General features: G+C 35.2%; 1 protein-coding gene across 4 annotated transcripts; it reads left to right on the forward strand.

Moving 5' to 3' along the window:
* Positions 1-881: 881 nt before the first annotated feature.
* Positions 882-10,774, forward strand: LOC122300148 (probable hydroxyacylglutathione hydrolase 2, chloroplastic). 4 transcript variants are annotated; one of them, XM_043110597.1, is made up of 8 exons: positions 888-1,081; positions 2,548-2,730; positions 7,211-7,414; positions 8,260-8,383; positions 9,437-9,537; positions 9,975-10,049; positions 10,149-10,247; positions 10,517-10,774. In XM_043110597.1, the coding sequence occupies exons 1-8, from the start codon at positions 893-895 to the stop codon at positions 10,661-10,663; spliced, it is 1,122 nt and encodes a 373-aa protein (XP_042966531.1). In that variant the 5' UTR covers positions 888-892; the 3' UTR covers positions 10,664-10,774. The 4 variants fall into 4 exon arrangements, with proteins under 4 accessions (XP_042966533.1, XP_042966531.1, XP_042966532.1 ...); XM_043110598.1 differs by lacking the exon at positions 888-1,081 and adding an exon at positions 1,104-1,324; XM_043110600.1 differs by lacking the exon at positions 888-1,081 and adding an exon at positions 1,313-1,447.
* Positions 10,775-17,775: the final 7,001 nt, after the last annotated feature.

Below are 17,775 nucleotides of genomic sequence, written 5' to 3' on the forward strand. Positions count from 1 at the left end.
ATAATATTCCTCTGTCATAAGTGATGTCTATTAATAAAATTGGAACGGGGTCACTATTAGACATGTGGCTTTTGGCTCTTTTTATAAAAAATAAAAAATTGATCTACTTTACAACAAAAGTAAATTTACGATGACATAATACACCAAGTTACGTCAATTTGTGAAATTATTTTTATAAAATCACTTTGTAGTTAATGTATTTCATTGTTTTTTAATAACAAATACTTCATGATAATATTGAAAATGTTAGTCATTATAATTACAAAGATGCTCCAAGAAAAACATGTTATTTTACATATCTGATAAGGTTTCATTCCATAAAACTTGAAAGATGGCTTTTAGCCATTACAAGAATCTAGATACATAGATTGACATTGTCAATGTCTATTATCTCATTACAAGTACAACAACTTCTTTTGCTAGTCTATCTGCTACATTATTAACTTGCCTTTTTGACATATTTGATTTTCCATCTTGTATCAGTAATTATATTGCCAACATCCTCTAATAAGCATCCAAACTTTCCATTTTGCTTACCTTGATTTGAGATAGCGTTAACAACCTATTAGAGTCATCTTCAAACTTGACATTTTGTAAACCAAATTCCTTGCAAAGAAAGCAGTTAAAAGCAGTCCTCTTGCCCTTACTACTGGAGGATGTGAACAAAAATTTAGCGGCTGCATTAAAATACTTTGGAGTTGGTATTCTGAGATCCTCTTGCCATTACTTCTCATGAAAGCGGCCCTATTGCCATTATTTTTAATTTTTCCTGTAATATTTGTGTATTTTTTTCGGCTGTGAGATGATAAAAAAGAAGTGGACGTGCAATATTTAAGAAGCTATTAAAAAAATAAAGGGAAAATTAAAATTAAAACGGGTGGCGTTGGCGGTGATGGTGCTTGTGTGGGAAAACAAAGAAAGATTAGAAAAGGCAATTTCATTTTCAGCCCAAAGAGTTTCCTGCCGAGTGCCAACTACAGAAAGTGCCAACCCACCCACGCGTACGCACACTGTGTCTCTCATCTCTATGCAGATGATTTCCAAAGCCTCCACTGCCATGGCTGTCTTTCCTTGCTCTAGGGTCTTTCTCTTTCCTTCTTTTACATCTTTTGTTTGTTTTGTATATTATTTTTTCGCTTTTCGTTTGAATATGTGCAGAGTTATAACCCTGTTGCAAATTTTCTTTTTCCTTTCTTTTGGGTTTTGATTGACTGTGTATTGGAGCAAAGGACTCACCTGCACAGACTAGTGGCCGCACCATCCCAGCTACTGCAGAGCACCACTCTGCCTCCTGCACTAAGCAACACTCATGAGAATATTCTCTGTAATACACAAGCTGAGTTGTATGATTGTGATTGGTTAAATCTGTAAATTCTGTTACAACACCTTCTCTCTCATAGTGGTCATCCGTGTATATAAACACTACAGTGTAAATGAGAAATACAAGGTGAAAATTCACATTTCAGAACTCCTTCTTTTAGTGCCTAAAGCATTCTAGCAAACACCTAGTGTGCTTGCTTGAAATATCACCTTGTAACTCTGATACTGTGATTTTGTGGTCTTTCTTCTGATCGTTATGGTGGAAATGTTATGATATGCCTTGAGGTTTTTGCTTTTTGTTGGCAAATATTTATACCCACTTGAGAAAATTACGATGTGGAGTGGTATTCATGAGCAGTAAAATGCGTGGTATTACTTGAGGTTTTCCTTTTCTGTTGGGTTAATATTTGTAACCTTTTGAGAAAATAACGATCGGAATTTTTTAGAACAGTTCGATTATTTTTTTTTTAATGTCTTATATAGTTCAGTTCCTTTTTTTTTATCTGAATGTCGTGAAATGGTGGGTGTTTGCTATTGGAAATAGAATCAGTGACTTGGATTTGAACTACTGTTTACGATTTTGTTCATTAGGAACTGTAATCTAGCTTAGCAGTCAATCAAGTAGATTGTGATGATCCTATCATACTGTTTCAGAAGAATAGTTGAGGAAGCAATGAGTTTTTTATGAATAAGGGGTAGAGTTTTTTGTGCTTCATTTTACAATATAACTTGGAAAGGTAATTTTGTTAGAGTTTTGTGATTGTATGGGAAATTGATTTTTGTAATTGAAAATGACTTTTCTGGAAAAAAAAAAAAAAAAAACTATTTGATCCTTTGGCTTAGTTTATACAACTGGGTATAGTTTGGGATTCAGTAACAATTTCAGCATAGTCCAGCAAATGGTTTTTTAGTGATATAGCATCTTCCCCGAGTTCTAGTTGATTCTACATGTAATTTTAAAAAGAGAGTGCAATGCGATGTGCCTTCACAAGTCCACTAAACTCTCTTTGCTATCTTCATGCATAATTTTATATTCAAATGAAATCAGCTATCTGCTTGTGGTCCAATGCCATACATTGAAGCATATTGATTTTGCTATTTTCATGTGTATTTTTAACATGGTTTTTCTTTTAATTATATGATTCAGCCACTCTTATCTTCAACCTTAGTTTTGGAAAATATTAATTGTAACTCTGTAGTTATTGAATTTAAAATGCCTTCTCCTAGGTGAGGAGTGGTCTTCGTGTATGGCCAGGCGTGAGAGAACTTTGCTCCAGAAAAGGCCTTTCGTATGGGTTTCTTCGATTCTTCTCTATGCCATTAAAAACTTTGCAGGGAGCTAGTCAATCACTTAGAGTGAATCAATTTTGCAGTGTAGTTAATCTGTCTTCTGCATTGCAAGTTGAATTGGTAAGCAAATCTCTTCATTTTTTTTTTTTTTTTGGTTCTTTCAATGTCTTGGTAATACCTGTGCATAATGATTTGCTTGCAAATTGTATACGAGAGACGACGTAACCTCAATTATCAGGATGCATACCATGGTCCACCTATTAGCAAAAGGAAAAAGTGCTAGAAGTTCATTGAAAGTAAAAATAGAAGACTTTATACTGTTGTGGACAATGTAATACAGAGTATTAAGAATGTTTGACTTGAGTTCCAACTCTGTTTTTTTGTAGTCTTTGAAACTACGCTCATTGTTTTCCCTCTAAAACACACCACAGCAAACAAGTCATCTTCCATAGCAGTGCACACTGATGGCTGTTAAAGTGTCCTTACCAGCATGCTAGGAGATCCATTACCCTGAAAGGCATAACCCACTCTATCCCAAATAGGCAAAAAAATCTGTCACATTATGAGATCCCACATTACTTTGGAGGGAGAAATTTTTCCCATTTATAATGATTTCAAGGGGCTTCAATTGTAATCTTGACTGGTCTTTTTCAAGTACAGGACTAGATGTGGCTTGGTCTTTCCTTGGGTTGTTATAAATGGTATTTGAGAAAATCTTTAACCAAAAATATGCGACGTGAGCTGTGCCACCTATAATGAAATACCCTGATGAGCATGTCAGAATTTAAGAAGAGGGATATAGTAATAACTTAGATTGAGAATAGAAGTTGGTGAATTGAGGTTCCACATTGGTTTTTTTTTTTTTTTTTTTTTTTCCCGGCAAGGGTGGGGGGGGAGGAGTTCTTTTCTCTTTATTATGTTTTGAAGGTGTTCAAATAACAATGTTGACTAGTCCTTTTGGAGTACAAGCCCATATATGGCTTGGACTTTTTCTTGGGTCGTTACAGCCCAACATCACATATCATGCTAGAAGTAGATCTTCAAGCTATCACCCATGACAAATGTAGTTAAGGAAAATTACTTCCCTCAACCCTTTGAAAGAGAACATCAACTGCCGGTTTAGTTCCATTCTTTACGTTCTCAAGTGCCCTCTAAGTGCTTTCTCTCTCAAAAGCATACCGTCACAGCTATTTCCCCAAACCAAGAAGTGACATTGTTCAACTCCGAAGATGATGTCAACAACCCCTTGGGAGCTCCAATGACAAGACCACGACTTCAAAATGTTCAAATATCATGATGACTATAGATTGATTGATCATTGAATGGCAAAATAGTCCTTCAAACCACTAACAGCAAACACCCTAGCAAGATATACGATACCAGTGCATGAGTGATGCTTAGAGCCAACAATAAGAGTTCCACTAGCCTTCAATGGCGAGGAATGAGTTGGAGACACATTGACTAGAGAAGAGAAATATATAAAAGAAAACTAGTTATAAGAATATAACCCTAGTATCGATGTTCATATACGATGTTGAGACTAGGGTTTGCAATGAGAAGAGAAAAGTTACTCCTAACCTCGCCTTTCTATGATTATATACATTAGAAAAGATTTGCCTTTCTATGGGTCGTAGGTTGCTATCCTAGCCCCAATAACTTATACCCTAAAATCCTTTAGGGTTCAAACTTATAATAGTTTAAGCTAATCACGCGTTTTTTCCAAATCTCTCAACCGAACCTATAATAGTTTAGGTAATAGTATAAACTTCCTTAATCATTAGTCATTAGGTGTACTATGTTTTATGCATGGATTTCTTGGCTTGTGCCTTGGTTTGGATAGAGAGATGCTTCCATCTTATCCCATATCTATGAAGATGAACGAAAGGCATGAAGATAAGATGTGGTGGAAACCTGTGGGTAAGGGTACTTTCTCGGTTTGTTCTTTTTATAAGGCCCTTACATCTATACCAAATCCTCATTTCCCATGGAAAAGCTTGTGGAGGAATAAGGTGCCACCTAAAGCACTTTTCTTCACCTGGACAGCAGCGTTGGGAAAGATTTTGACTACTGATAATTTGCGTAAGCGTCGGATTATCATTACCGATTGGTGTTGTATGTGTAAGAAATTTGGTGAGTCAGTGAACCATCTCCTATTACATTGTGAGACAGCTAGAGCTTTGTGGTATGAGGTTTTCAATCGCGTAGGGCTAAGCTGGGTAATGCCGGAGTTAGTGGTTGAGTTTTTGGCCAGTTGGGTGATGCCGGGCAGAGACACACAAATCAAAGCGGTGCGGAAGATGATCCCTATTTGCATTATGTGGTGCATTTGGCAAGAGCGCAATGAGAGAACATTTGAAGATAAGGAGCGGACATCAGAGGAGCTTCGTTTCTATTTTTTCAGTACTTTATTCCTGTAGACTTTAGCTATAGACTCTAATGGATTAAATGTACATGATTTCCTTGCGACTTCTATAGCGACATAGATAGGTCTTATCTCTTGTATACCATCTTGTGTACTTGGGCTATGCCTATTATTATTAATACTACCATTTACTTATAAAAAAAAAAATCTTATCCCATATAATCTCAATATCTAAACACCACAAACACTTTTCAATTTCAAATCTTCAACTTTTTCATCTAATCATTGCCTAATTATTACAACTTTTCCAAACTTCCAAACAGAATACAAAAAAGAATTCAATTTTTTTCAAATCCCAAAACAAAAATAATATTGAAAAATTATATTTTAACAAACTTTATAATATTTGTATTAAACATTTTTTCTCTCTTTTCCCAAAATCCCATAAAACATTTTAATTCAAACCATTTCTAATTCATCTAACCTTAACTCAAATATCTCACTACTATTAACAAACCATCTCAACTCATCTCATTTTAACTCACTATCCAAACCAAGCCTAGGTCTCTTCGTTGTCACTATTCCTCACGTACATTGCTCACCTTTCACTAACTCTACTTAGTGAAATGCTTATGGTATGTTTGGTATAGTGCTTGTGTCATGCTCAGTTTTGTGCTTGTGACATGCTCCAGTTAGTGCTTGTGACATGCTCGGGTTAGTGCTAGCCAAGCAAGCTTGCTTGGTTTCATGCCCATGTGACTCTCTCTCTCTCTCTCTCTCTCTCTCTCTCTCCCCCCTATTTACACTAATACATCATGACATACATAGGATTGTAATACATCTAATGAAGACGGTGTTTACCTAAGGCAAACCGAGACACACAAGGGAAGGGGGAGGCTGATAGGGTTTGTAACCTTAATTCTGCATGGCTTGTGGGGAGTTTAGGAGGTACTCTTAACAACTTCGGTGGCTGGAACATTCAGTGGATATGTGGTTGAGGGTCATGGTGTCGTGATGGTGGTGGTTGGAGGGTGGTGGTATGCTAGGCGTGTGTGTGAGTGCTTGGGTATGTGGTGGTTTAACCTAGGACATGTGTGCCTGCAGGTGTGAGGGAAAAACAAGAAGACTTACCGACAGAGTGGGGAAGCGCACAGTGTGGGGAGGCTAGGTTGTGGTGCCCAAATGAGTGATTTCTAGAGCGTGCAAGGGGTGCAGCGCAAATCTTGAGGAGCGAAGTGGGTATGCCGACTTCTAGGGTTCTATAAATAGGGTTTTGTGGATTGTGAGTCCAACTGGGATAAAAATTCCAGCGTTGTGACCTAGGGCTATCCAAAATGGGCTTGGGGTCTTGGTCATCCTAGGGTTTTTTGGCTAGACTAGGAGGTGTGATTGCCTTAAGAGTTATGATTAGGTTTACTTATTAAAACAAAAAAGAGTTATGATTAGGTTGGATATTGTGATTGGGTTAGGAGTTGTGATTGGACTAGGAATTGTGATTGAAGTAGGTTTTTTTGTCTTAACCTGGATGGCTTACTCCCGTGAGGTTCTTAATGGGCTTGGGCAAGCCTAGGACTTGAGCTTGCTCGCCCAAGAACTTGGTCTTAGTGGGCTTGAGCCTAGTTGGTGTGTCAAATCCAAATTTTGCTTTCTAAAAATAGAAACCTAATTCTAGTATAACCCTAACGTTTCTAAATTAGAAACTTGAAGGTTCAGGGTGTTACAGGTCTTATATTGAGATTATCTGTTGTCACTACAATGGAGTGTGGTTGCCATGATGGAAGACGATTTGTAAAACATTTTCAGGCTAAAAAACTCCGTCCTTTCTTTCCTTCGATGAGTTCCATGGACCTGATACACAGCATTGAGGGTGAGGCCCAGTGGTAAAACCTCTTGCTATTTACTAAAAGGACTAGACTAGCACAATGAAGTGAAATAAAACCACTTAGACAGGTGTTGGTGTATCGCCAGCTTTGCCATTTGCGCTTTGACACTGTTCAGTTTTATCTCTCATACTGGCCTTACTAGATTCTGCCTTATAAGGCAGTTAATTAATATATTTCCTTCTTTTAATTAGTAGCTTTACCCACACAAGCAGGGGATTGTTTATCATATAATGTGTGTTAGTGTGGTTGAAGGTCTATATGCACCATCACCCAATCTTTTAAGTTTCTTGGTTTTAGATAATGAGATTATCCACTCCATCACTGGTTCAGATGCTGGATTTGTTTTTATTTTCAGGTACCATGTCTCAAGGACAACTATGCATATCTTTTACATGATGTAGATACAGACACAGTTGGTGCTGTTGATCCTTCTGAAGCTATACCCATTATAGATGCCTTGAGGAGGAGAAATCAGAATTTGACTTACATATTGAACACTCATCATCATTATGATCACACTGGTGGGAATGCAGAGCTAAAAGAAAGGTACGGTGCCAAGGTATGATATATATATTTTAACCACCTGTTTCTTCATTGCGAAATGGTGACTGTTTTGTGGAATGAGTTATTCGCAAGGGTAGGCATTGCTTGGGTGATGCCTTTTCATGTGGTGGATTTCTTGTCTAGTTGGGAAGGTGCTGCAGATTGTGGAGGCTATAAAGCCGAGTGGAGGATGATTCCTTTGTGTTTGTTTTGGTGTTTATGGCTTGAGAGAAACGGGAGGTGCTTCCAAGATTGTGAACGTACTATGGGGGAATTTAGGGATTTTTTCTTTAGCACTTTAAATTTTTGGGTGAACAATCTAGTGAGGGATATGAATATTTGTAATGCTGTTCTTTCATTTTGTTTTGCTTTAGTTTGTATTTAGGTGTATTCTCTTGTACACTTCTTATGTACTTGGGTTATGCCTATTTACTCGGAATAAAATTTCTTATTACCTATCAAAAAAGGTAAGGTTTGATATTGTTTTGTCATGCTAGATGTAAACCTTTGCTAAATTGCAATGAGTCTAAATGGATTTTTTCTACTGTTAAGAATTTGCTTTTCATATGTCAAATTGTCATAATTTAGCAGTACATTTGAAGAATTGCTGAGAATTGTTTTAAAACTGGTATAGCTGCTACTCTTAGTACAGAATTAGAATTTTCTAGAAATTTGTTTGCAACATATATTTCTTGGAGCTAATTTGGCTGCTGCATTGGGTTAGGATTGAATGATGGATTGTATGTTGTCTGTTTAGAAGATTTCCCATGAACTTCAAACAAGTCATCTTGCCTTTCTTTTTGATTTTTATATTGATAGCAATGGTCATAAAGTTTTCCTCTTACTCTTTGTTACCTGTAGGTGATTGGCTCAGCAATAGACAGGGATAGGATTCCTGGTATTGATATTATTCTGAATGATGGAGACAAGTGGATGTTTGCAGGCCACGAGGTGCTTGTAATGGAAACCCCGGGTCATACTCGAGGTTGTGCTTATTACCTTGTTAAATTAGAAATTCCAATGGAAAAGTTCTCATTTGGCCGAGCATGCCTAGATTGTTGTCCTTATGTTTGGTTAAAAGAATGCTTTTTCTTCCCCTTCTTTTCTTGTTCGAACAATTTGCTAAGAATTTTGTAAGGAACAATTTTCTTGTTACTTCCATTTGTAATACTTAATTATCTTTGTTTTATTGTAATTATAAATGCATAACATTGACAAAGATGGCACTATTCTTGCAATTTATATGAAGTGTTGCATGGTGGTTTTGATGATCATGAGTTGCATTTATCCAAGTTGGAACATAAAACTTTTTCCACGTCTAATTCTACCATCATATATGATCTTATTGTTAAACAAATTTCTATGTCATTAGACTTTCCCTTCATGGTTAAAGTTTACAAGAAAAAGAAATTACTTTAATGTAACTCAAAATGATCCATTCCCCTTTGTATGTGTAAATTTAAATAAACGACCTGGGAGTTCCACACACACACTCTCTCTCTCTCTAAGTTTTTTTCTTCATATAAATTAAATAACAAAATTGCCTCACTTAAGTATGCTAAACATTTCATATAGATTTGTATTTGTTAGTTCTTTGCCTGAACCATTGGATTGGTGGATGACACGAACACTTGGAAATTTGCATGTGTAGGGTGTTTGAGGCCCAATTTGAATAATGAAAGTGTTTCATCTCATCATTATAATTTTCTCAAATTCCCACATGAAATATAATCAACAATTTAACTTTTTCGGATCCCAAAACAATAATAATATTAAAAAATAAAATTCTAACAAGATTTTATTCAAACGTTCAACTTTCATCTAAAACCATTTCATCTCATCTCACTATCCAAACGGCACCTTAGACTTTTTAAGATATATAGGTTTATGACCTACCTGTAATTCTAGTTACTTTTATTTGCAAGTGGATTCATATCTCTGCAAATTTCACCATTATTTTGGACTCTGTAGCAGATGGTTCTAGTTTTTCTTCCTTGAATTCCTTTTATCATTATCTATACTCTTCTGTTGCCTGCAGGCCATATTAGCTTCTATTTTCCTGGATCTGGGGCAATTTTTACAGGAGACACTTTGTTCAGCTTGTCATGTGGCAAGCTTTTTGAAGGAACCCCTGAACAGGTAAACTTGCATTCTTTATTCTGCTCTGTTCAAAGATTTGATATCTGCAGAAGAGGGTGCTGTTACCTTTTTTATCATCTTAGGTTTGATGTTGTATGGTCATTTCATCCCTTTGTTTATAAATCTGTTGTAAATTTGATATTTTTCGTGTGTAGGGAGAACATAACGGATAACTATGAGTGGTGGAATTGAAGTTTATCATTACTAAATATTTAAGACATTCATGTTAGAAAAGCTTGAATAATAGTTAGCTGATCGGCCATGTAGTGACTTAGGAATTGATTCTGTTTCTTATGTTCTTCACATCTCATCTGTTTTCACTTGGTAATAGCATATTTTTGCAAAGATCAAAGTTTAGTTACTCTGAGAAAACTGGTAAAGATTTCATGCTTTTGTCATTATTTATGCAATATAACAGTTGATTGTATATCTTACAGATGCTATCTTCCCTTCAGAAAATCTTGTCTTTGCCAGATGAGACAAACATATATTGTGGTCATGAATACACATTGGTCAGTCATCTGTCGTCAGCCTTTAGTGTTTCCTACTCATTTTTCTCCTGAATCTTAAAAGTTATAGAGGCCCTAACTATGAGATCTGCATTTTGACAGAGTAATTCAAAGTTTGCTTTGTCGATTGAACCCCAAAATGAGGCACTCAAGTCCTATGCAGCCCATGTAGCCCATCTTCGAAGCAAGGGCCTGCCAACGGTACTCCCCCTGAGACTTCCTTACCTTCATAATTAGTAGGAAAGTCTTCTCAGTATCGAAATTTGAAGCTTTTTCACCATGAATCTTGAGAGATCCTTAATTCAGTTACTAGGTCACATGATGTGAATATGTTTTGTTAGTGTGTTTTTTAAAGCTCTCTGTGTTTTCTACTTCGTGCATGACTTCCCGTTGAATTGATCAACATTTTATATAGTACCATTATTATATATTTTGTTAGATCAATGCTGACTGTGTTTCTGGTTTCTCAGATTCCTACTACATTATCGATTGAGAAGTCTTGTAATCCTTTTCTTCGCACTTCAAGTATGGAAATCCGACGGTCCTTAAATATTTCGGACACAGCTGATGATGCAGAAGCCTTGCGTGTCATCCGTCAATCAAAGGATAATTTTTAAGATGTTTTTGGAGCCTGTTTCTTTTGTTGTATAGAAACAGTAAGCCATCCATCATAAACTCCACAGATCTTTATGTCAATAGTGTGATATATATTTTTCTTTGAAATTTCTTATGCTAGACTACTATTTATGTTGCTTAAAAAAATTGATTGCTGCATTCCTGGAAGTAAATAAAGTAATCAAAATTTAATTGTTCCATTTAATGAAAATTGGCTGATGACCAAACCAAATGTTACACTCGAGTAAACTTAAAAGTTTAGAACTCTTCAACCATATCGTTACTGTACGTGCCCTTGATCGACCTATACAAATAAGACATCAAGATTAGACTCGGATACTCTTCTTTGAATTATATTCACAATCAAGTAGAGCACACCACTTTTGTCTTCCGAAACAACTTGCAGAGCAGAAATGGGTAGCTCCAACTCAGGGATTTGTTAAGGTAGACTGGGGAGTGACAATTTAAGTTGGTAATGGGGTGATTGCTCGTGATCCAGAGGGTCAGGTCTCGTTACTTTGGTGGTGCCTAAGCAGTTTTGCATTGATCCAGTGGTTGCTGTGATTTGGGTTTGCAGACGTTCATTCTTGAAGGGAAGGCTCTTCAGGCTGTTTAGGCATTGCAGAGAGATGAAGATAATGGGGAGCAGACTCGGGCATTCAGTATGCAAGGAAAATTCTCTTTTTTGCAAGGATAAGAAGAAGTTCATCAAGCTGAAGGAGAGGCTGATGGCCAGTGGGGAGCCACACTGACACTGGTAGTTGCATCCACTAGAATCTTTAGAGATTACCTATTTATTTATTAAATGTTTTAAATTGTGATTATTTTTTAATTATTACACCATTAAAATATTTGAGAGATCAATTATGGCCAGTGGGGAGCCACCCACCATTTTATTTTAACAATTAGCAAATCAAACCATCGTGCAATTAACTATGTGATCTAATTTCATCTTTGCATAAGATAAAAGCTATTTGGTGCAAATGCGAATGAACAGCCTAATGAAACTATATATATGGCTGTTGTCTGAAAAATTGTCGAGAGAATATAAAAGAAAGAATTTCAAATGAAATTCCTTCGAACAAAGAGCGCAATGCAGAGGCAACCTGGATTTTATTATTATTATTATTATTATATACTCTTCTGCTGCAGCATATCACATTCATTACCTAATTCATGCAAACACTAATGAAATGTGATAAATTGGATTGCATAAAGTACAAATTATTAAAAGACATAATTGGAAAGACGAAGAAAGACAAATCACCACATGTCGCTCCTCGACTCCCATTGTCAAAAGAAACCCTTCATCCTTGTTTGAATGAATTCATGCATGGAAGTCATTGTGAACTTTCCATATGTATATATATATTGGCCAAAAGGAGGTGGCACATTAGCACTTTATTAAAAAATTTCTCACTTTGTGGTGGAGGAAAACTGTGGTTATAATCCAATACTTCTTTTCTTTTTTTCCATAAAATAAATACATCAATGTCGAATATAGGAAATACCCAATTTGTCCATGCAAATTAATCCCCGAATACATCCTTGCAATGACTCTAACCTAATAAAATTTGAAATTGTACCTTGAGTCCCCCGTTTTGCTAAGAAATCTGCCACCATATTAGCTTCTTTAAATATATGTTGAAATCGAACGTTTATACCGCAAACAAGTTCCTTGACTTCCTCCTAAAAATCCCATGGAAACCAATACTTGCACACCCCCGAAGCTAATATATGCATGACAGTAAATTGATTCTTTCTTGAGTGGCAAGGAACATGGTGTAAGGACCACGCTGAATTGAGTGAATGAACCCCTTCACATGGGCAAAAAGTCAATGAGAAGAAGGTAGTCAGGTGAGCATCGTGCAACCGAGTATGACATTAGGTGAGCAAGACCAGTGCGAGTAGTACGAAGAGAATAAGGCAAGTTTCACTTGGGCGAGCAACAAACAAGGTGACTAAGGAGGTTTGCTCTACGCCAGGTGAGTGAAGGGCTTGTTGATGCTACCTGAGGTGAGCAACGAGCAACAGACAACACAATATGGAGCCAAGAATGCTCCAAGATAACGAAGAGCTTAGATGGTAGTAGGTGACGTACCAAGACTTGTGTCCCAATGATGATGTCTCAACATGAGCACGTATTGGAAAAGAGGAATAAGAACCTACTAGCCATATGTCTTGCCACAAGAGTAAGGCCAATGCCACGTGTGCAACTTTCATAAGGAGGCAGACTACACAACTATTTTTGAGGCAATCTGCAGGGACGTGCACGTCTTGTCCAACCCATCCACTTCGTCTTTAGCATTCTTCAGTCCAACAGCATACACATGAACAACCATTATTTAAGATCACTCTTTCCGTCAATCAGATGCTAGAACTATTAGAAACATGACTGGCAATCTTGCCGTATAAGATATTTCAACGATAGTGTTCATCTCACTTTTGAGTTCATTAAGTACTTCAATACACTCATTTTTAGTTTTGTTCGAGACATCAGGAAACTAAGGCTCCGTTTGGATACTAAGAGGATTTCAGATTATCTGAATTTATCTATGAATAGTTGTGAGTTAAGATGTTTCAGTAGGTTTTGAGAGTCCCATTGAGATATATTTGGATATATGAAGTAGATTGAGATATGTTTTAACTATTTTTATAGGAAGTTGAAAAGTTAGTTGGTCCATCAATAATTGGTTTTGTTGCAGTAATGGAATAAGAATAAAAGTATCATCAATGAACACTGTTGAGTTAAGATGAAAGACGCAAGGTTATTTCAGATGATATAAGTTGTGTGTGTTTACGGATGGAGAGTATATCCATCCGTACGAAACTATCTCAAATTTTCTGAGAACACCTTAGCACCCACATGAGCCCTAAAGGCTTAGAGTTTTCACCAATGAGAAGATTAACAACTCCAGCATAACCTTTAGTATTTAGTTATTGTCAAGGTAAGTTCACTCTTTTAGTTGGTCCACCAATAATTGGTTTGTTGCAGTAATGGAATAAGAATAAAAGTATCATCAATGAACACCGTTGAGTTAAGATTAAAGATGTGAGGTTATTTCAGATGATATAAGTTGTGTGTGTTTGGATGGAGAGTATATCCATCCATATGAAACTATTCAAATTTTCTAAGAACACCTTAGCACCCAAATGAGCCCTAAGGGCTCAGAGTTTTCACCAACGAGAAGATTAACAACTCCAGCATAACCTTTAGTATTTTCAGTTATTGTCGAGGTAAGTTCACTCCTATGACTACACTAGCAATATGGGGTAAATATCTATGGGTGTCTTCATGATTTTATACTCTTCAGCCCCCTTCCTCTCAATAAAGTTCATATTTTCTCATTATGGTAATTGACTACTTTGATGATACTATTTCAAGTGATGTGATTTCAAAGTGCTCAGTTCTCATGGAATCAGGTTGAGTGATTCCATATACCATTCTTGGTGGCGCATTGCCACATGTTTTACTCGGGTAGAGTGAGTCCCTATGTTGATTAGGTGGGTAGAAAGAGTCCTCGTGTTGATTAGGTGGGACAATTCGCGTATTGTTTTGGTGGATATATTTCATGTGTTGATTGGATAGAGAGATTCTGCATGTCGAATAGGTTAAGTGAATTATGTATTGTTTTGCTAGATGTATTCCACTTGTTGACCGGGTAGATAGATGCCCTTCATTGGATGGGTGGAGCGATTCTGCGTATTTAGTCATGTGTATCATGATTCATGATTATACTGTTTTACTTAGAGGGTGACTCCATATGCTATGTGATTACTTATATTATATGTGGTTTTAGCCTTTACTAGTGACAGAACCAACAATTTTTTGGAGGGGACTAACTTTTAGACCGTGTGACACATTTTTATAAAATAAAACTCATAAAAATATAACTATATATAAAATCATATCTCGATAATTTGCTACATACACATAAATAAAATTCTGAAAACACAACTTAATATATGGTTAAGATTTATGACGATAATGTTTCATAAAATAATATTCATCTATTATTATTATTATTATTATTATTATTATTATTATTATTATTATTATTGTTATTGTTATGAAATATTTAGAATTTATTTTCTTTGTAGAAATTATCAAGTGATTTTTTAAAATGTCATCTTTTATAGTGTATGTAAGCTAGTTTATCAACTTTGCTGTAAAATCCCTTTTGTATTATCTCGAAAAGTTTCCATGTTTGGGTTGGTTTGTCCTTGATTGTTGCTCATCTTGGGTGAGTAATCTTTTCTTGCCTTGGGTAAGTAACTCTTGTCTCATCTGAGTTCACTAGCCTCTCTAGTTCTTCATTCTCGCTCGCCATCCTAGTAGGCAATTTTTTTAGCTCGCCTACCATGATTGAGACACTCATCTCTACCTTGCTCTGGGAATGTTAGCAATCCTCCAACAAGGTGTTTGCTCACCCAGATGTTGGATTAGCTGCACTATGTATCACCCACTGTAAATTTCTTAGACCAATAGAGTATTTCTCATATTTGCCTTCTATTCAACTCCAAAAATGGTCTGCCCCCTTTTGCGCCAAGTGATTCCTCATAGCTTCACTATTCAATATTTGAAGACAACTCTCTTTTTTTGCCCATACATCCCTTGATGATTCAAAGTAATTTTCCTCTAAAAGAGCTTAGCTTAGTTGAGAGAGAGAGTTGTCATAGCATGCTTTCTATAGGAAAATCTTCGATTGCAGTCCCTATTATCTTAAGCTTCCAAGTCTTATAGCAAATCAAAGTGAACTTCTTTGATTCAAAACATTCTCCTCCATCTCATCTTTTTCTTTTCATATCTATTACTCTAAACTATAAAATGACCATGCATTTTATGTATAATTTCATCGTGTCTATTCTCTTAGAAGGGCTCAAGGGAATTTCACATATGAGATTGCTTCCTATTCCCAGAACATTTCTCTAATCACCCTCTCATTCCACTAACCAATATCCTCATTTATTAAGTTTTTTATAGCTGCATCCCAACTAAGGATTTTGATAGGCAACTACACTTTGTGCGATAGGGTACTCTAGCCATTTGTTTTCCCAAATATTTATGATCTCCCTATTTCCAACTCTCTACCTTAGACCAACTTTTACGAGATTTAGACCATTCCATATACTCCTCCAAAGGAAAGAGGGTTAGTTGCCTAACTTTGATTCCAACAAGTTTTCTTGGGAGAAATATCTTTATTGAGAGTATTTTTTCAATTAAGGATTGGTAATTATGAAGGATTCTCTATCATTGTCTGGCTAACATTGCATCACTGAAGCCATCCAAATATCCAAACCCTAGTCCACCTTGTTTCATTGCCCTTCGCATAATCTCCCACTTCACCTATACCATCTTTTTGCTTTGTCGCTTGTTTCCCTACCACAATCTTTTCATCATTTAACTTGTTTCTTTACACACGATTTTTGAAAGTTTGAAGACAGTTGTATCATATTTGGATATTGCTTGAACCACCATTTCCAATAGAACTTCTTTACCAGCACGAGATAAAAACTAATTCTTCTAATATCTTATGTGAGATAGGATCATTTATTGTTGAAGCAATGTCACTTATATATGGCCATCCTAAATATTTTCCATGGTTCCTACATGAAGGAGTCTCAACTATTCTCCTCTTTGTCCCTTCAGCTTGGTACCAGTATTTGAAAGGTTTTTTTTTTACTCATCTTTTGTTCTGAGACCCTCTCGTTTATTTATAGCAGCTCTAAAACCTTCTTCCACTCCTATTGTGTTGATTTGCAAAAGAGAAAATTGCCATTTACAAAGAATAAGCAGTTTAAAGCCTTAATCAAGATCCTCCCCTGGCTACTTGAGTCCAATGACTGCTTTCTCCCCTTTAGATTGATGTAGAATGGAACTCAAAACTTAGCCGCAGAGTGTAAAAAGGTGTGGAGACAAAGGAGTGGTTAGAGAGTGGAGAAAAAACCGATGAAAATGATTTAATATTTACTTTATTCTAATGGTTGGTAGTAGATGAAGTATGATAGAAATGAGATTACAATATTATACCTAGTATTTACTCATAAGGCTTTGTTTACAAATATATATATATATATACACAAATTTAAATGGAAATATTTGAGAATTTTTTGTGTTTTGTTTGAAGGTGTGGAAAAATTTTATTGTATTTTTTATTTGGATAATGATTAGGTGTAAAAGTTGAATATTTAAAATTGAAAAATGTTTTTGAAAATGAAATTATAAGAAATTGTGATAATGAGAAGTAATACAAACACAAACAAATCCCATAAAAGTAAACTCATAAATTGATATGATTTTATCATATAATATGTTAAATCTACTTTAAAGTAAAATAACTTTACACACTAATGTACCAATCAAATCATGTTAGTTTGATGATTTATTTTTGTAGAACATCTTTGTAACTAAAGCATTTCTCTTTAAGAATATCTAAGAGATTGTTTGGAAGATGAAATTATTCCATCTCATCTCATTTCATTTCATCTCAACTTATTTTCTTCCCATACATCACTTAAATATAAATACTTTTCAATTTCAAATTTTTAACTTTTTCATCTATTCATTATTTAATTATTACAACTTTTCTAAATTTTCAAATAAAATATAAAAAATAATTATATATTAAAAAATTATATTCTAAAAATATTTTAATTTTATAATATTTTTACTCAACTTTTTATCTTTATTTTTTTAAAATCTCATAAAATATCATAATTCAAATTATTTTATTACCATTTACAAATTATCTTATTATGAATACGGAAATGATAGTGTGCCACCCCAATGTTACCACTCCAAATGACCGTTATCAATTTAATTTTTTTATTTAATAATTAAGGAAGTAATTTTTAGTGTGTTGGTGTATTTTTTTAAAAGTATTTACATATATTAAAAAAATGAAAAGAAAGACAACATAAAAATAAAAACTCACAATTGTGATAAGCGACTTGCGCAGTGGTCAATGCCAGGAGACAGCTTAACACTACTCTTATGAATAATTATACTTATCATCTTCACATATTACATTTATTATAATTTTTTTTCATTTTTTCCATAATAAAAATATGGTATATAGATGATAAATAAAATAACTAATTAAATATTTAACAA

The sequence above is a fragment of the Carya illinoinensis genome, chromosome 2 (genome assembly GCF_018687715.1).
Source record: "Carya illinoinensis cultivar Pawnee chromosome 2, C.illinoinensisPawnee_v1, whole genome shotgun sequence".
Taxonomy (NCBI): Eukaryota; Viridiplantae; Streptophyta; class Magnoliopsida; order Fagales; family Juglandaceae; genus Carya; species Carya illinoinensis.